Source organism: Danio aesculapii, chromosome 24 (genome assembly GCF_903798145.1).
Source record: "Danio aesculapii chromosome 24, fDanAes4.1, whole genome shotgun sequence".
Lineage (NCBI taxonomy): Eukaryota > Metazoa > Chordata > Actinopteri > Cypriniformes > Danionidae > Danio > Danio aesculapii.
The window spans coordinates 42295479-42313578 of record NC_079458.1 but is presented as its reverse complement, the minus strand read 5'-3'; the positions used below and the strand labels follow the sequence as shown (position 1 = coordinate 42313578).

General features: G+C 37.6%; 1 protein-coding gene across 1 annotated transcript in view; it reads left to right on the top strand.

Moving 5' to 3' along the window:
• The window catches only part of vstm2a (V-set and transmembrane domain containing 2A), a 39681-nt gene extending 32976 nt beyond the window's left edge, over positions 1-6705 (top strand). Inside the window, exons 3-5 of the mRNA XM_056450970.1 lie at positions 1279-1329; positions 1720-2035; positions 6369-6705. Of these exons, the coding sequence (XP_056306945.1) occupies positions 1279-1329; positions 1720-2035; positions 6369-6445 (444 nt within the window). The 3' untranslated portion in view covers positions 6446-6705. The remainder of the gene's footprint in view (positions 1-1278; positions 1330-1719; positions 2036-6368) is intronic.
• The last annotated feature ends 11395 nt before the right edge of the window (positions 6706-18100 follow it).

The following is an 18100-nucleotide window of genomic DNA, read 5'->3' as shown; positions in this document are numbered from 1 at the left end:
CCATTTTGACACACAATTATTGGACTTTTTTTGCATTCTAACAAGCTAGTTAATTAGCCGATTCGTTCAAAACACCCACTTGACTAACTGGGAGTCATTTAAAAGCTTCCAAATCATAAGAGCGAGCTAACCGTAATGGTTTTAGCACTGTGTGTTATAATCAGCACAGGCTTATTGGAAATACGTGTCTCATCCTACATGTTTTTGAGATGTAAAATCATTTTGTTGCACATTTCAGATGATAAATCCACTAGAGGGCGCTGTCTGTGTTTTTGCTTGTCTAAAATACGTTACCCAAGGTGCATTTTGTTATATTTTTCAGATGACAGAACCACTAGAGGGCGCTGTCTGCATGTCTGAATCTGAAATACGTTACTTAGGGTATGTTTTCTTGTGCGTTTCAGATGATAAATCCACTAGAGGGTGCTGTTTTCATGTTTGGGAATCTGAAATACATTATTTAAGGTTATGGAAACAACTCTAAACAAACATCTAGCAGCACTTCTGAAACATTTAGAGCTTTTAATGGAGACACAGATTCCCCAGCATCAATTCAAGGTCATTGCGGCTCCGGCTTCAGTTTGTTAAATCAGAGACGCGCAGATGTGGAGTTTCTGAGCCCTTAATGAACAGGTTGCCATTTTGACACACAATTATTGGAGTTTTTTTGCATTCTAACAAGCTAGTTAATTAGCCGATTCGTTCAAAACACCCACTTGACTAACTGGGAGTCATTTGAAAGCTTCCAAATCATAAGAGCGAGATAACCGAAATGGTTTTAGCACTGTGTGTTATAATCTTATTGGAATAATGTGCCTTATCCTACATGTTTGCAGAATGTCACAAAATCATTTCATTGCACATTTCTGATTACAAATCCAGTAGAGGGCGCTGTCTACATTTCTGAATATGAAATACATTACCCAGGGTGCATTTTGTTGTATGTTTCAGATGACAAATCCACTAGAGGGCGCTGTCTACATTTTTGTAAATTGAAAATGCTTTACTTTGAGCACGATTTGTTGTACATTACATATTATAAATCCTCTAGAGGGCGCTGTTTACATGTTTGCGAATCTGAAATACGTTACTTAAGGTACTTTTCATTGAATGTTAAAAATATCAAATTCACTATAGGGCTCTGTCTACATTTCTATGTAATACCTAGCAGGTACAATCACTTAATATAAAGTGGGACCAACACATCCATTGAGCATATTTTATTTATAATTTGAGGAGCCGTCAAACAAAACTCATCTTATTGTTCTGTATGTGCAGATGGAGCTGATCCCAGATCCTGATCCTGATGAAGAAGGGACCAAAATAAGTGTGAGTATGTTCTCTGTACTACATACACAGTATTTACTCTTGTCTTGTAAACTGACATTTCACGAGTTCACACTTACAGAGGTTTTAGAATTAAGTGTATTTGGCGTGCTGTCCGGGGGGGAGGGCTCTGAGCTTAGGGAAGACACCCCGACTCGTGTTATTCCCCTTATCAGGGAATAGAGAGAAGTTGGGATTCGAGCAAAGTATCCAGCCCAGCCCCAGAAAACCATGCAAACACGGGGAGAACATGCAAACTCCACACAGAAACCATGGAGGCTCGAACCAGTGACCTTCTTGCTGTGAGGTGAACGTGCTACCCACTGTGCCACCATGCAGCCCCTGTATATTCAGTCGGTAAGTATTCTTCTTCTTCTCTGTTTTTCTCCACAGACAGTCAAAGTGCAAGGAAACGACATCTCACACAAACTGCAGATCGCGCGCGTGAGTAAAAACGACGAGGGTTTATACGAGTGTCGGGTCACGGACGCAAACTATGGAGAGCTGAAGGAATATAAAGCGCAGGCGTACCTAAAGGTGAACGGCAGTTTGTGGACGCGCAACAACAGAGCAATGAAGAAGAGCTCGCCGCTACACCTGACCGACACAAAACCCCGAAAACACACACACAACCCTGAGCAGAGGAGTCCCAGCAGCTCTACCTCACAAAACACACACTCCAGAGCAGAGGAGCACAGCACAGCCTCAGGTAACACACACACACACACACACACACACACACACACACACACACACACACTTTTTGTATATTAAAATAAATATTTTTGTGTTTTTATGTAAATGTTCCTTTAATCTGTAAACTCTGAAATGTTGTCCTATAATTAAGTTAAAGTGGATATTTATTTTTACATTTTAGGTAATATTCATCTCCACATTCATACATTTGTAAATAATTAAATTGAACTGAAGTGATTTGAACTGATCATACTCAATTGATCTGAACTGAACTGAACTTAATTAAACTAAACTGAACTAAACTAAACTGAAGCTAATTTAATTTAATTGAACTAAACTGAACTAGATTTACTGATCTGATCTATTCTAATCTAAACTAAACTGAACTAAACTAAACTAATCTAAACTAAACTAAACTAAACTAAACTAAACTAAACTAAACTAAACTGAAGCTAATTTAATTGAATTGAACTAAACTGAACTAGATTTACTGATCTAATCTAATCTAAACTAAACTAACCTAAACTGAACTAAAGTAAAGTAAACTAAACTAAACTAAACTAAACTAAACTAAACTAAACTAAACTAATCTAAACTAAACTAATCTAAACTAAATTAAACAGAATTGAACTGAACTGGTTTGACCTGATCATACTATATGATATAAACTAAACTAAACTGAACTCTACTTGACTGAATTGAATTGAATTTGACTGAACTAATCTGAACTGATTTGTACAGATCATACTTGACTGATCAAAACTAAACTAAACTGGACTAAATTGAAACTAATTTAACTGAACTAAACTAAACTGAACTGGATTTAATTGAACTGAACTGAACTGAACTGAACTAATTTGATCTTATCATACTCAACTGATCTAAACTAAACTAAACTGAACTGAAACTAATTTAAATGAATTGAACTGAACTGAACTGAACTTGTTTTAATTGAACTGGACTGATTTGAACTGATCATACTCAACTGATCTAAACTAAACTGGACTGAAACTAATTGAATTGAACTGAACTGGTTTTAATTGAACTGAACTGATCTAATCTAAACTGGACTGAACTGAACTGAACTGAATTGAACTGAACTGACTGAACATATTTGAGCTGAGCTGAGCTGAACTCATTTGAACTGATCATACTCAACTGATCTAAACTGAATTGAATTGAACTGGACTGATTTAAACTGATCATACTGAACAGATCTAAACTAAACTGAAATGAACTGAAACTAGTTTAATTGAACTTGACTAAACTGGATTTAATTGAACTGCATTGAATTGAACTGAACTGAGTGGTGAAGATTTGATTTGATTTGAACTGAATTCAGCATCAGCAAAGATGTAAATCATGGAGCGTGTTTCACTTGGACAAATCCGTTTATTTGATGATGAGCATTTTCATTTCTACAGCACTCCTCTGAGCACTTCACCTTGAGATAAGAAAACACACTGCTGCTGTCAGATCAGTGCGTTCAGCTCAACATACAGATTTACTGACCTCAGAGTCATGTTAATTAACACAGAGAATATGTGCATAATGAAGAATATTCCAGCCAGACGGTTATCACCCATCACCATAACTGAAATAAGGCACATTTAATTACTAATTCCTTCATCAAAATGGTGATTCTCAAGGTTTGTAAAGCTTCACAACATAATGTGATTGCATTTTGATTGCTTAATGAAATCTCAGTCTTCAGCATGAAGCAAGAAACACCAGAACTCAAATTAGATCAGCTATAATCCTGCAGAACTGAAATCTACATGTACAAGCAAATGTGTCCTCTCTTCAGTAGAGCCGCTAATAGACTTCATCTTAATTAATGTCACAACTATAGTTAAAGAGTAGGCCTGTCATTTGATTGGCAAAACTGACCTCAGAACAGGCCATGTGTTTCCGCTCTGAAGGCAAACTTTAGCGCAGAGATTATTTAATTAGCACAGAGAGATTAACGAGTAAAAAGCTGATTATATTCATTCAGCGCTGAACTTATTAGCATACTTTCAATTTAAAACCAAGCATCTGTTTGCCATGAAAATGAATGGGTGGGTAGGTACGTAGGTAGATGGATGGATGGTTTGGTGGGTGGGTGGATGGATGGGGTGATAGATAGATAGATAGATGGATGGATGATTGATAGATAGATGGATGGATGATAGATGGATGGATGGATGAATGGATGGAATGATAGATAGGTAGGTAGATGGATGGATGGATGGATGGATGGATTATAGATAGATGGATGGAATGATGGATAGATTATAGATAGATAGATAGATGGATGGATGGATGTTCAGATCACATGCCGTCTGCTTTGAAGTCTTTAGGTCTGCTTGTATTGTTGAAATGAGGGAAAGCAGCATTATAAGAGCAGAAGCAGTCGTATTTACAGCGCTGCGTGAGGAATAAAACACCATCACCACTGCACAACGCTGGAATATTTTCAGCAGTTATTAATCCTATTCAGCTTCGCACATCAACTTTTCATGCAAATGTTAACTAGCAGGCACGTTTTGGTTTGCATATCAATTGTGTTTAAAATCTCTACTCAAAAATGTTTTCAATTATTTACTTATTTTATTTTGTAATTACTATATTGTTATTGTTGTTATTATTAGTTCTTTTATTATTATTTATTTATTTGTTTATTTGTTTTTTATTTAATTGATTTTAAATTTAAGTTGAAATTTAACTCATTTAATTTGTTTCTTACATTTTTATTAGTTTGTGATTCTCTCTTTTTTTATTAAATTCAAGCTTATTTATAGTTTCGTGTGAGAAATGCAGCATAATCACACCTCCCAACACAATGAAGGAGAAACTGCCTTTCAGAATAGAGTGAATTTCATGAGCGTTATCGAAGTGCACGCATGTGTTATTGAAATAAAGCGCTGTGGTGTGTTTCTCCATCCGTCAGCACAGCTAGTGTTAAACTCTGAGTCCTCTTCTCAGCTGTAATGGTGTGTTCAGCCTGATTTATAAGGCCAGTTTCAACACAAGGCCACTGTGAATAGGCAGATAGTGTCGTCTTTATTTACGCAGACCAATAAAACCACAGCGTTTCTGTGCTTCCAGACTGCTTTAGAGCGGTTTTCACAGCACATTTTTGTTTAAAAAATTTATAATAATAACAGTAAAATAAGTTGCAGACTATATTGTGTTGTTGTGCTGGAGCTGAAGGGCTTTTCAATTCAATCTGTTTTAGTAAATATTATATAAATACTGTTTATGTGTTATTAATATGTTAATTTATGCTAGAAACATGCTAAAACACTGCACTAATTCATACTAGATATATGCTAATGAACATGTTAATTCATGCTAGAAACATGCTAAAACACTGCACTAATTCACAGTAGATATATGATAATAATCATGTTAATGCATGCTAGAAACATGCCAAAGCACTGCACTAATTCATACTAGAAACATGCTAACAGCATGTACATGGATGCAAGCAACATGCTAATTTATACTAGAAACATGCTGTCAACATGCTAATTCATTTTAGAAAGATGCTACAACATTGTACTAATTAATACTAGAAATATACTAACAATATGCTAAGTCATACAAGAAACATGATCATTCATACTAGAAGCATGCTAGCAACATGTCATGTCATACTAGAAACATACTATCAAAATGCTAATTCATACTAAAAACATGTTAACACCATGATGCGTCATACTAAAAACATGCTAACAATATGCTAAATCATAGAAACATGTTATTAACATGATAATCCATACCAAAACATGGTAATAGCATGCAAATTCATACTAGAAACACCCCAACATGCTAAATCATAATAAAACATGCTAACAACTAATTCAGTCTAAAACATGCTAGTTTATACAAGAAACGTGAACATGGTAAATCATAGAAATATGTTAACAACATGATTATGCATACTAAAACATGCTAGCAACATGTTAATTCATACTGGAATCATGCTAACAACATGTTAATTCATACTAAAAGCATTAACAACATGTCAACTCATACTAGAAAAATCCTAGTGCTAGTTCATACCATCATAGTAACCATACCATACAACATAGTAACAACATGCTAATTAATACTAGAAATATGTTTACAACATGCTAATTCACACTAAAAACATGCTACATCATACTAAAAACATGTGAAAAACATGTTAAATCAAATAAACATGTTAACAATTTACTAATTCATACTACAACATGCTAAATCAGAATAGAAACAATGCTAACAACATGTTAATTCATGCTAGCTTCAAACTAAAACATGCTAATAAGTTAAATCTATCTGATCGTTAATGTGTGAGTGTGTGTTCTGTGTGTCCGCAGGTTCGAGGAGATCTTCACGTAATGCTGCTGATCTTCTTCTTTTCACGTCTTTCCTCCTGAGAGCCGCGTGGCTTTAGTTTCAGACTCTTTTCACACACAATCTGTGTGTTTTTCAGAGAGTGAATGAGCCAAACACACATCACCAGAAGAAGAAGAGACTGAAGATCGACACGTGCCTCACGCTCAACACTGCAAACACACACATTATATACAGTATATAGAAATACTTTTCTTTTTGTTAACCTTTTATCTCCAGCTGTGACTTTAATACACCGCTCTGAAATTGGGAAGAATCTATATTTGTGTAACATATGAACAGATATACAGTATATATATATATATATATATATAGCATTTGATTCCCTCTGTACAGCTGCGGTTCATTTAGTTTATTCATATGCAAAAAAGAGGCTGGAAAACAAATCAAGCTTAGCGTTTTTTCCCCATGTGCATCGCTGATGGAGCTGATCTGTGCTAAATCATGCTGCTCTTCTTCAGCCATCACACTCAGAAAAAATCACTCTATTATTTAGAGGTTTTGTCTTGTTTCTTGACCAGATATCTAAATCAAGAAGTGCATGAATTCATAACGTAACATTAAGAGATTCTAAGATATTGCTTAGATATTGCTTGATAATAGTAGCAGGTTTGGCATTCTGTCCAGAGAGAACCCTGAGCTTGGAGATAATTGACTGAGCATGTGAGGGGGTCCGAGATCAGGTGGTACTTGAGAGATCCCCCGGGTAAAGAGATGGGGTGGACAGGGGGGATTCTTCCAAAACAAAGTTAATGGAGTAACACCCCACTCACACGGGGTGTCAGCATTGACGCTTCCCATTCACTTTGAATAGGTGACGTCAAGCATTGACAAACTGAATTGTGGGTCCATCTGCGCTGCTTCAGTGGCATTGCTCGCTGCAGAAGTTGAGGATTTCTCAACTTTTCAAGCACCAACGGAAGCGTCAGCCAATCAGATCGCTTTATGCAAATATCCCAGCTCAGACTGTAGCCGATTGCGGACTGATTTCATTGGCTGACGCTGCTATGATGATCCCGTCAGCCCCAACTTCAGACACGCCCTTGGTCAAGTGTTGCTGCTGAAACACTGTGTGAATGTACCGTAAGGCGAGACTGGTTATTTATTTTGAGTTTGGAATAATCTAATCGACCAGTCGTGATCAATCATATCACGTGCTCCTCTTAAAATTAGTTTGTCAAACGTCACTTTTTATTTTTTTGGTTTCATATTGATCTTTTTAATTTCAAGGTAAAACTAAATACATGTCTAAAACATACATGTTTTATATAATTTAATAAAATATGCATGCATTGTTTTCTTATTTACATAATTTAGCTTGTTTTAAGTTCAAACTTATTTCATGTAAATTAGGATTTCTGAAAACAAGACAGCAATTTTTCCCTGTCCAAAAGTGCTTCATGATTTAATCATATTCAGTGTTTTTATTTCAACTAGAGGGGGTGTCACAGTGGCGCAGTGAGTAGCACAATTGCCTCACAGCAAGAAGTTCAGTGGTTCGAGTCCCGGCTGGGTCAGTTGGTGTTTCTGTGTGGAGTTTGCATGTTCTCCCCGTGTTGGTGTGGGTTTCCTCCGGGTGCTTCGGTTTCCCCCACAGTCCAAACACATGCGCTATAGGGGAATTGGGTAAGCTAAAATTATCTGTAGTGTATGAGTGTGTGTGTGAATGAGTTGGGTTGACGCTGGAAGGGCATTCGCTGTGTAAAACATATGCTGGATAAGTTGGCGGTTCATTCCGCTGTGGCGACCCCTGATAAATAAAGGGACTCAGTCGAAAATAAAATGAATGAATGAATGAATTTCAACTAGAAACAAGACAAAACCTCTAAGTAACACAGTCTTTTTTTGCAGTGTATAAATGTGTGTTTTGTCCTTGGACTGGTCTGTCTGGTGAGTGTTGATTCGGCATGTGCACGTGTGTGTGTGAGCTTCAGAAACGTCACACACACTTCAGCAGATATTGTTTAATGTGTGTTTGTGGTGTGGAGGGTCAGATGAACTGAATCAATGATCTCCGCTGAAGGTTTCTGCATGACCTTGTATGCGGTGATTGTGTTTGATTCAGAAGATGACGAGGATTTCGCTTCTCTGTCTGTTTTCACAATCGCGAGCGCAGAGCTGATCAATACTGCTGGACAACTGCGCTTTACTTTTTTTTTTAATTAAATAGGGAATGGAGGAGTACTTTCTGCCTGTAGATGTCCATTTGTCCTTTTACACTGCAAAATAACATTTCCAGTATAAATATATAAGCATTCTAGACACAAGAGACTTTACATGGGATGCAAAATGACAACAGATATTAAGTATTGGGAATTCTTATATTATATTATATTATATTATATTATATTATATTATATTATATTATATTATATTATATTATATTATATTATATTAATAATAATAAAGGACATAGGGCAGCACGGTGGCTCAGTCCTTAGCACAGCAAGAAGGTCGCTGGTTCGAGTCTCGGCTGGGTCAGTTGGCATTTCTGTGTGGAGTTTGCATGTTCTTCCCATGTTGCCGTGGGTTTCCGCTGGGTGCTCCGGTTTCCCCCACAGTCCAAACACATGAGCTATAGGGGAATTGATTAAAGTATTATTATGACTATATATTTGTAAGTAAATTATTTTTATCGTACTTGACTAAATATAAACATGTTTAACGTTGAAACAGTGGTAGAAAACTATCCTCTGAAGACTCAGCTCGGAGTGAAAACAACATTATTTCTAGATATTTCAATTTTATTAGCAGATATGTCTTCTCATTTTAGGTATGAACCTTATTAATTTGATACTTAAAACGTCATTATAAAAAAAGTGTAATTTTATTTTATATTTGTACTGGAAAACATAATAAAACTGTAAGACGGTGTTTTGCAGTGTATTTCGGCAATGAAAATTGAATTTTAAATTTTTATAATTTTTTTTTTTTAACATAAACCAAACTATTTATTTATGTGTAGATTTGTATACACCCCAATCAAAAGCAACATATTTTATTTTATTTTATTTTATTTTATTTTATTTTATTTTATTTTATTTTATTTTATTTTATTTTATTTTATTTTATTTTATTTTATTTTATTTTATTCTTCAGCCCTAAAGGCAACGAATCCAAACAAACATCCACCCTTATCACATGCACTTTTATAGACTGACCCAACCCCAATCTGATACAGAAACATCCCAGAAATAGCTCATTTGCATATCTTGCTCGGGCCAATCAGATGAAGATTACAAAAGTGAGATCAATATCTATGTTAAAGGCTGAAAACCTCTTAAAAGGCGATCCCCGTGAAGCTCTTATCTGTGTGTTTTAAATGTGTTAAACGCTGACATTTAACACCAGCAGTGTGTTTATCCAGAAAAACACATCGTCTCCTTTATAGAGGAGTCTTTCTGGGTGACGTTCTGCTCTTCTTCTGCTGTTTTTATATCATTTAACCAAAGAGCTCTGGGATGGCCAGACCACACACTTAAAAGAATGAGTGGTTGGATTTACAACATTACTTTAAGGTAAAAGTGGTTTCAAACAATTTACATGAGCTGAATTTATACGAATAAATTAGAGTTAATAATGTTCAGCTTCATTAGTTCGTTTAAATTCAGGACATATAAATAGTTTGCAACGACTTACCTTAAAAAAATGTAGTAAATCTGATAAGTTTTTTTTTTCAACGCAGAAACACTGCACCCATGTGTGTGTGTGTGAGTGTGTGTGTGTGTGTGTGTGTGTCCAGTGCTCGGTTTGGGTTTCTGCTGGATTACACTGAGATTAGTCCTATTCTGCCCCTTTTTAGAGTGTGTGTGTTTGAGCTGAGAATAGCACACAGATAATGTTCTCTAGCTCTCTGAAACGGACCCTTTTAGGCTTTGGTCCTAATTGTGGTGTTTTGGTGACTGTCGCTTTAAATGCAAATGAGATTGTGCTCTTTTCAGAAGAGGGCGGAGCTACAAATGTCTGTGCATCACCACAGTGACAGATTCACAACAGGACTATGAAGTACTCTAAGGGTGCTTTCACACTTAGTTCAGTTGCCTGGTCTGAACCCAAGTTCAATTGTCCCCCCCTTGCCACCTTCTCGGCTGGTTTGTGTTTCCATCTGAACCCCGGTACACTTGCATCATCGAGCTGCTGCTGTTGCTCGGTGACGGCTACGAAAGCCAAGGTGCCATAAATGGAAAGACGTACGCACATCACGGTCGTTCTGCTTTACTGAATCTTTTGGCTTTGGTAACATACAGAGAGCGACTCGCGTCCAACATCATGCGATGGCTACAGAAGTTGTTTTTAGAGGAGACTAGCAGACATTACCACTGTGTTTGCACTGGGCCAGTCCCGCTTGTGCCAAGCTAATGTTAGGTCAGTGGTCTCCAACATTTTAACACCACAGATCCGTCAACGCTTGATCATTTTACCCCTGCCCAAGCGGTTGGGAGTGTGGTTCTATGTAGACTGCTATTGTTTCTCAGAGGATGTCGAGCTGACAGAACATTGCTTTAATTCTGAAACAAGTTTTATTTATGGAGAAAATAAAAAAGCACTGCCGTGTTTGGATGTTCTGTGTTTGTCTGAAGTAAGTGCAGAGGGGGGCTTTGGGTGCTTGAGCACCTCAGCTGCCCTTTTTTCTCCAGGAGGGTAAATGCCCCCTCAAAATGAAAGTGGCGTGGGAGCACTTGTGCATGTTTCTCCCAATATGCCTCCATTGGAAATTACAATTACAGCAGAGAAGACGTGATATGTGAGCAGCCCCTAAAGCCACGTCATTTGCAATCTCCAGCAGTTGATCTTCTTCTTGCACGGACATGCTGGATTCACCTGATTTGTTGACAAATGGCTTGCGGATTCATTATTGGCCTGCTGAAAAAAACAGCTTAAAACAGCATAAGCTGGTTGTAGCTGGTCGACCAGCCTGTTTTTAGAGGGGTTTTGGCCATTTCCAGGCTTTCCAGTCTTGGCTGGTCAGGCTGAAAATGGCCAGTTAAAACCAGCTCAAGTGGGACATGGCTGGGCTCCCAGCATGGCTCGGCTGGTCAAGCTGGTTAAGCTGGTTTTAGCTGGTCATCTCTCAGCCTGACCTGGAAATGGCCAAAACCCCTCTAAAACCAGGCCGGTTGACCAGCTAAAACCAGCCAACCCACCTAGGCTGGTTTAAGCAGTTTTTTTCAGCAGGGTTGGCAGTTCGCGGGTCCTTCACTGGGCCTTTTCCTTTTTGCAAAGAAACTTTCCAAAGACGTCTGTTTCCACTCAATTTGCAGCTTGTGGGTTAAATTTGACCGAGATATAGTCAAGAGAATACTGTAATTTTTCAGAATAAAAGATTTTTCAAAATAAAAGATCATTCAGACTCAGATAATAAATAAATCAAAATTAATGAATGATTTCTTGTGCGGCCCGGTACCAATTGGGCCCGGGGGTTGGAGACCACTGGGTTAGGTGATCCACAGACACACAGACACAAATGAACATCATGAAAACTAAAGTTTGTTGTACAGTTGGTGGTTCACTTCTGTTATTTGCTACGATTGCATTCATATCAGAAGTGAACCTGACCAGAGTTTGCGCAAACCGTACCCCAGACCACCTCTTTCAGGCAGACTCGAGTACAGTTCGTGGGTGCGCACCCGAGTTCAGAAGACATCGTACACACTCGCCTTCAACGAACCAGGGTGAGGACCAAAAGTGCTAGTGTGAAAGCACCCTAAGTAAACATATTTAACTTCAGATAGACTAAACTGACCAAATTAAATCCTCATACACTGAAAAAACTCATTGGATTTAATCCAGGTAAGTGTTGGCAATTTATTTAGGCTGAATTTACAGAAACAAAGGAGGATGAACATTACTAAATTTCAGTTGTTTGTTTAAATTCAGCCCATATAAATTGTTTGCAAACACTTACCTTTAAAAAAAGCATATATTAAATCAATGCATCATGTTTTTCACTTCCATAATCATTAATAAATACATTAAAATGCTTTACGTTCACCTTAAGGAGATCAATTTTCTACGTAAAGCTTATTAGAACTTTTTTGTCCTGCTAGAAACAGAAACACAAAGCTGATAGTGTTTGAATAATGGTCCGGGTCGGATGTTCAGTAAAACTCCTGCCAAACACTACTCTTCATAATTGAAGACTAATCATAAAAGCAGCTGGAAGCTCAAATTCTGCTCAGATTTATGGCCGTGTGTGACTTTCAGAGCAGCTTCAATGTTAGCGTACGGTGTGGTTTTGCAGATTTGAGGAGGCTGATCTACATAAAACTTTACTTTAAGACTGCACTTTAAATAGGACACACAATGATGATGACGATGCACATTTGTGTGGGCTGTAAATAGACGAGAAACACCAATATAAATCCATCACTGTAATACAGAACGATAGATGAAGATTTCATTGAACACTTTAAAGAGAAACTCAATGTTTATTTTGGAAATATGCTCATGTTACAGCTCTGCTGGAGTTAAACAGTTGAGTTTTACCATTTGTGAATCTATTCAGGCGATCTCAGAGTCTGGCAGGAGCACTGTTAGCTTAGCTTAGCATAAATCATTGAATCGGATTAGACCATTAGCATCTCACTCAAAATATTACCAATTTTTTGGTCAATTTTACCAGTCACACTTTGTTTAAATGTACAATTCACTCTATTAACGAGACAAACTCTGATTTTCAGCTCAATAAACTAGTAATTAGCTGCTTAATAATAATTAAGGTAGTTGAGTTCAGGTGTTGACTAGGATTATGGATGTGAAATAAGACCATACTTTACAAGTGCTAATAAACAGTTAATATCCTAAAAATAGGCAGGAAATAAGCCAATCATTAATGGTGTGAATTGTTACTCAAACTAAAGTGTTACCAGTTTTACAATCAAAGCTTGATTTGATCTCTGGGTCTGGCGCTTTTAGCTTAGCTTAGCATAAGTCATTGAACCGGATTAGACCATTAACATCTCACTCACTGCTATTTGGAGCTTGACTTTTCTGTAGCTACTTTGTGTATGACTAATGGAAAATGATAAGATAAATATATAGCAGCTGGCGTAATATTAAATGAGCTTTTCTGACTAAAGCAGCGCAATGATCTTCTACAGAATTAAAATCAGAAAATAGACCCAAATTACGTCACTTCTTTAGTTGGTTTAATTGACGGAAGTTAGTCGATTTTAGGTGCTGCGTAATACATACATGTCAACTTTGGGATATTAGAATAAGGGAAACGATGGAGATGTTTACATATAATATGTATTTGTGTGTTTAAACTAATGCTCTCTCACGTTAATTGGGAACTTTTTGATTAGTGGCTAATTCTTATAATTTTTTACGATCTCATTTGTTCATTTTTGCTACAATTTGCTTAATTGTTGGGTTTAGGGGCTGAGTTTGGTGCCACGCCTCATTTTAAAAATCGTACATTTGCATACGAATATGGCTTATGGATTATCCGTTAAACTGACAAAACGTAAAAATAGTTACGTTTCCTTGTGAGATTGGGCAGGTTTAAACACACACCCAAATCTTCAAAGTATATACTTTCGCTCCTTTTCAGATTTCGTGTATAAAAAAATGTGTCTCTTTATTAAAATGGGTCTTCCGGAAGACACGCACCGCTACGTTAATTCACCGATTCAGAGGTTAAATAAGAAGGCAGTCGACATTTTAATGGAAATGACAGAAAGTGACCATATTTCTAATAATTTCAAGTGTTTTCATGTCAAAATAAAAACCATAATTCGCTCTTGTCATTATATTACATTTACGAGCAGTGACGCCCCCTGGTGGTTCGGCTGTATTATAAGTATAGGGAGGATTGGATCTGTGTAGATGTTTCTGAAACCTTTTAGAAGATTAGAAATATGGGAAAGCATTTGAAATAACGGGAGATTTGACAGGTATTATCATTGCACTGTTGCAGTCTAGTGGCTCAGTGGTTAGCACTGTGTTCTCACAGCAAAAAGGTTGTGGTTCGAGTCCCAGCTGGGTCAGGTGGTGTTTCTGTGTGGAGTTTGCATGTTCTCTCCGTTTTGGCTTGGGTTTCCTCCGGGTGCTCCGGTTTCCCCCACAGTCCAAATACATGCGCTATAGGGGAGCTTTCACACTAAGCCGAAAAGAAAATGAATTAATGTTGCAGTCATGGTGCGGCAGAAATGTTTCTTGATTATTACGCCAGAATGAGAGTTTAGTTCCTAGTCATACTGGTCTAGAAAATAACAACCTTTCTTATTTTCAGTCGGTCTATGAGTACATGATGTAGCTACAGAGGAGTCAAGCTTTAAATATGGGAATGATTGAAACGCTTTGGTAATTTGATATGCTAATGGTCTAATCTGATTCAATGATCTATGCTAAGCTAAGCTAAAAATGCTCCTGCTTGACCTTCAAAACAGCTATGTGAATTCAGAAATGGTAAAACTCACCAATTTAACTGTAGGAGAGTCTAAAATTGGCATATTTCCAAATTAAAAAGTGAAGTTTTTCCTTAAAAAAAGGTGAGAGGAGTGTTTTGAATGGGATTCAGATGAATATATTTGATGCCTTGTACAGCCTATGTTAAAATCACTGTAAATGAAAAAAACAGCATGGCTTATTTCCATTGCTTTTGTTTTCCTGTTTTTTTATTATTATTTAATCAGAAAGACTTGTTCATGGATTTACAAAGGACAGAAATGTTTCATGAGATTCCTGAAGGAAGGACTTTACATTTCTGGACATCGTTTGACCAAAAACTCTGGAAAAATTGTCCCGATTCTGTGGATAATTCGGACAAAACAGAGACTTTGACTGAAGAAGCAGCAGACTCTGGAATATTATTTTGGATTGTTATGAACAGACTGCATCTTCTGCGCGGAAGAAGGATTTATATTTGTGGAAATGCTCATTCAGCTGGAGATATTCACTGTATATATGGATCGCCATCTCGTTTGGGTCTTGATTAAATGTTTACCGGACTCTTTCAAACACATGTTGTGGTTTTCATTTCACTGTAAAATGTACACTGCAAAAAAAAAAAAGCATGCTTTTATTACTCAGATGTTTTGTCTTGTTTCTCGTCCAGATATTTCTAGATAGTCTAAAATCAAGAAGCATTTTCTAGACAATTGAAAAATATTGTTTGTTTTCAGAAATAATGAGTCAGATTTTTTGTTGTTTTCATGGAGTTTTACCATAAAACAAGCAGAAAATAATCTACGATCAGGGTAAGAAAACTTATTCCAAAGCAAAAACTAGATTATTATTTACTTATTCTTGTTATTTGCAGATTATTTAGCTTGTTTAAAGGAAAAACTCACTTAATTTTGACTCATTATTTCTGAAAACAAGACAATATTTTTTTACTTGTCCAGAAAACGCTTCTTGATTTAAGATATTTTTAGATATTTGGACTAGAAACAAGACAAAAACTCAAAAAGTAAGAAAAGCATTACAGTGCAAAGTTTGTAATATAAGAACAAAATGAGCCAAATTTGAATAAACCCTCTTCACAGGCTGTCCAGATTTTTTATGAGACGCGCAGTATAATCGACAGTTTCTGGTGCATGTTTTTCTGCCGGCGTTTTGTTTTATTGCTGAAAGGAAGCACTTGTGTTTGTGCAGATGTACCGTAAAGGATCTGATGTCTGAAAGAACAGATTGACAGAAGATTGATGGAGTATGAGAGGAAATATCCTGACATTTCCACGCTTGTGAAATTACATTTCTCTAAAGCGCTGTCTTCATTTTTATTCATTTCGCTCAGAAACAAATACAAAACACAGACTGGAAAAATAGACTGGGGACGCAAGTCAATATGTCCCTCATGTTCTTCCAGACGAGTCGCTCTGAAAAAAGAAGAGAGAAATGATTTGTGGCTTGTTTGGATGCCACCATAAAGCTGGCATGAAAATTCGTTCTTTATATTGGAGTCGTTTTGAAGATTGAAGAAAGTGCTAAAGGCCTGTCTGAAACTTATTTCCGAGTGGAAGCGGTGGACTGAATAATGCACACTTGTGAAGACACAAACCAGTGCTTTCTGTCTGCTGAATTTAACACTATTTATAGACTCATCTTAACTGGAAAGAAAGAGTGTAGTTGGAAGTGTTTTGGTTATTGAACACTCAGAGTAAAATCCCTGTTTTAGCTATTAAAAGAATATTCAATATAGCTTTTACAAATGTTCTAAATATTATAGGGAATACTATAGTATCATTAAACCAGTGTATTGTACTGTACATATTACAGTATTTACAACTCTTTGATAATGAATGCTCCAGCATACTGTAATGTTAACTATAGTGACCTGTAATGAAGATTGCTTTAGTTATTCTTATAGTATAGTAAGACTTTCAGTCTTTTCTAGCTGATTGCAGCATCTCTGTTTCTAAATCAAGAACACGTGTGGGCAGGGCATCATCCTGTTCACTGGTAAGTGAATAAATCATTGTGGTTTGCCATTGGTGGATACTAATCCCACCCTCATGTCAGCAATTACCAATCAGAGATGAGAAGAGATGTCGTCATGAAGCGTAAGTTAAGATTGTCCTTTTCTCTGCTGTCATGATGTGCATCTTCTTGAAATAATCCTGAAATGAGAAAAAAAATGAGTGTTGCTAACAAAATGGTGGAAGAAACGAGACACTCGTTGATTTACCTAAAGGATAGCCTGAAAACACTGATATCCCCACCCTAAAAGACTGATATCCCCACCGTAAAGGAGTAATAGCCATGCCCTAAAGAACTGATATCCCCACCGTAAAGGAGTAATAGCCACGCCCTAAAGAACTGATATCCCCACCGTAAAGGAGTAATAGCCACGCCCTAAAGAACTGAAACCCCGCCCCAAAGGACTGATACCCCCACCCTAAAGAACTGAAACCCCGCCCCAAAGGACTGATACTCCCGCCCTAAAGAACTGAAACCCTGCCCCAAAGGACTGATACTCCCGACCCTAAAGGAGTAATAGCCACGCCCTAAAGGACTGATATCCCCACCCTAAAGGACTGATATCCCCACCCTAAAGGACTGATACCCCCACCATACCCCCACCCTAAAGGACTGATACCCCCGCCCTAAAGGACTGATATCCCCAACCCTAAAGGACTGATACCCCCGCCCTAAAGGACTGATATCCCCACCCTAAAGGACTGATATCCCCACCATAAAGGACTGATACCCCCGCCCTAAAGGACTGATACCCCCACCCTAAAGGACTGATATCCCCAACCTAAAGGACTGATACCCCACCCTAAAGAACTGAAACCCCGCCCCAAAGGACTGATACTCCCGCCCTAAAGAACTGAAACCCCGCCCTAAAGGACTGATATCCCCGCCCTAAAGGACTGATACCCCCACCCTAAAGGACTGATATCCCCAACCTAAAGGACTGATACCCCACCCTAAAGAACTGAACCCCCCCCCCCCCCCCCCCCCCCCCCCCCAAAGGACTGATACTCCCGCCCTAAAGAACTGAAACCCCGCCCTAAAGGACTGATATCCCCAACCTAAAGAACTGAAACCCCGCCCCAAAGGACCACTATCCCCACCCTAAAGGACTGATTTTGAGGGGGAGGGAAGGTTATGGTATGTGATTAAAGTTTATGAGGGCAGATATTTCTTTATAAACACTGAGGTGCACAGAAACATGGTTTATAACATGTATCACTATATACATATGAAAATAAGAAGAGTACCTTTTGATTTGATGCTGATTTTA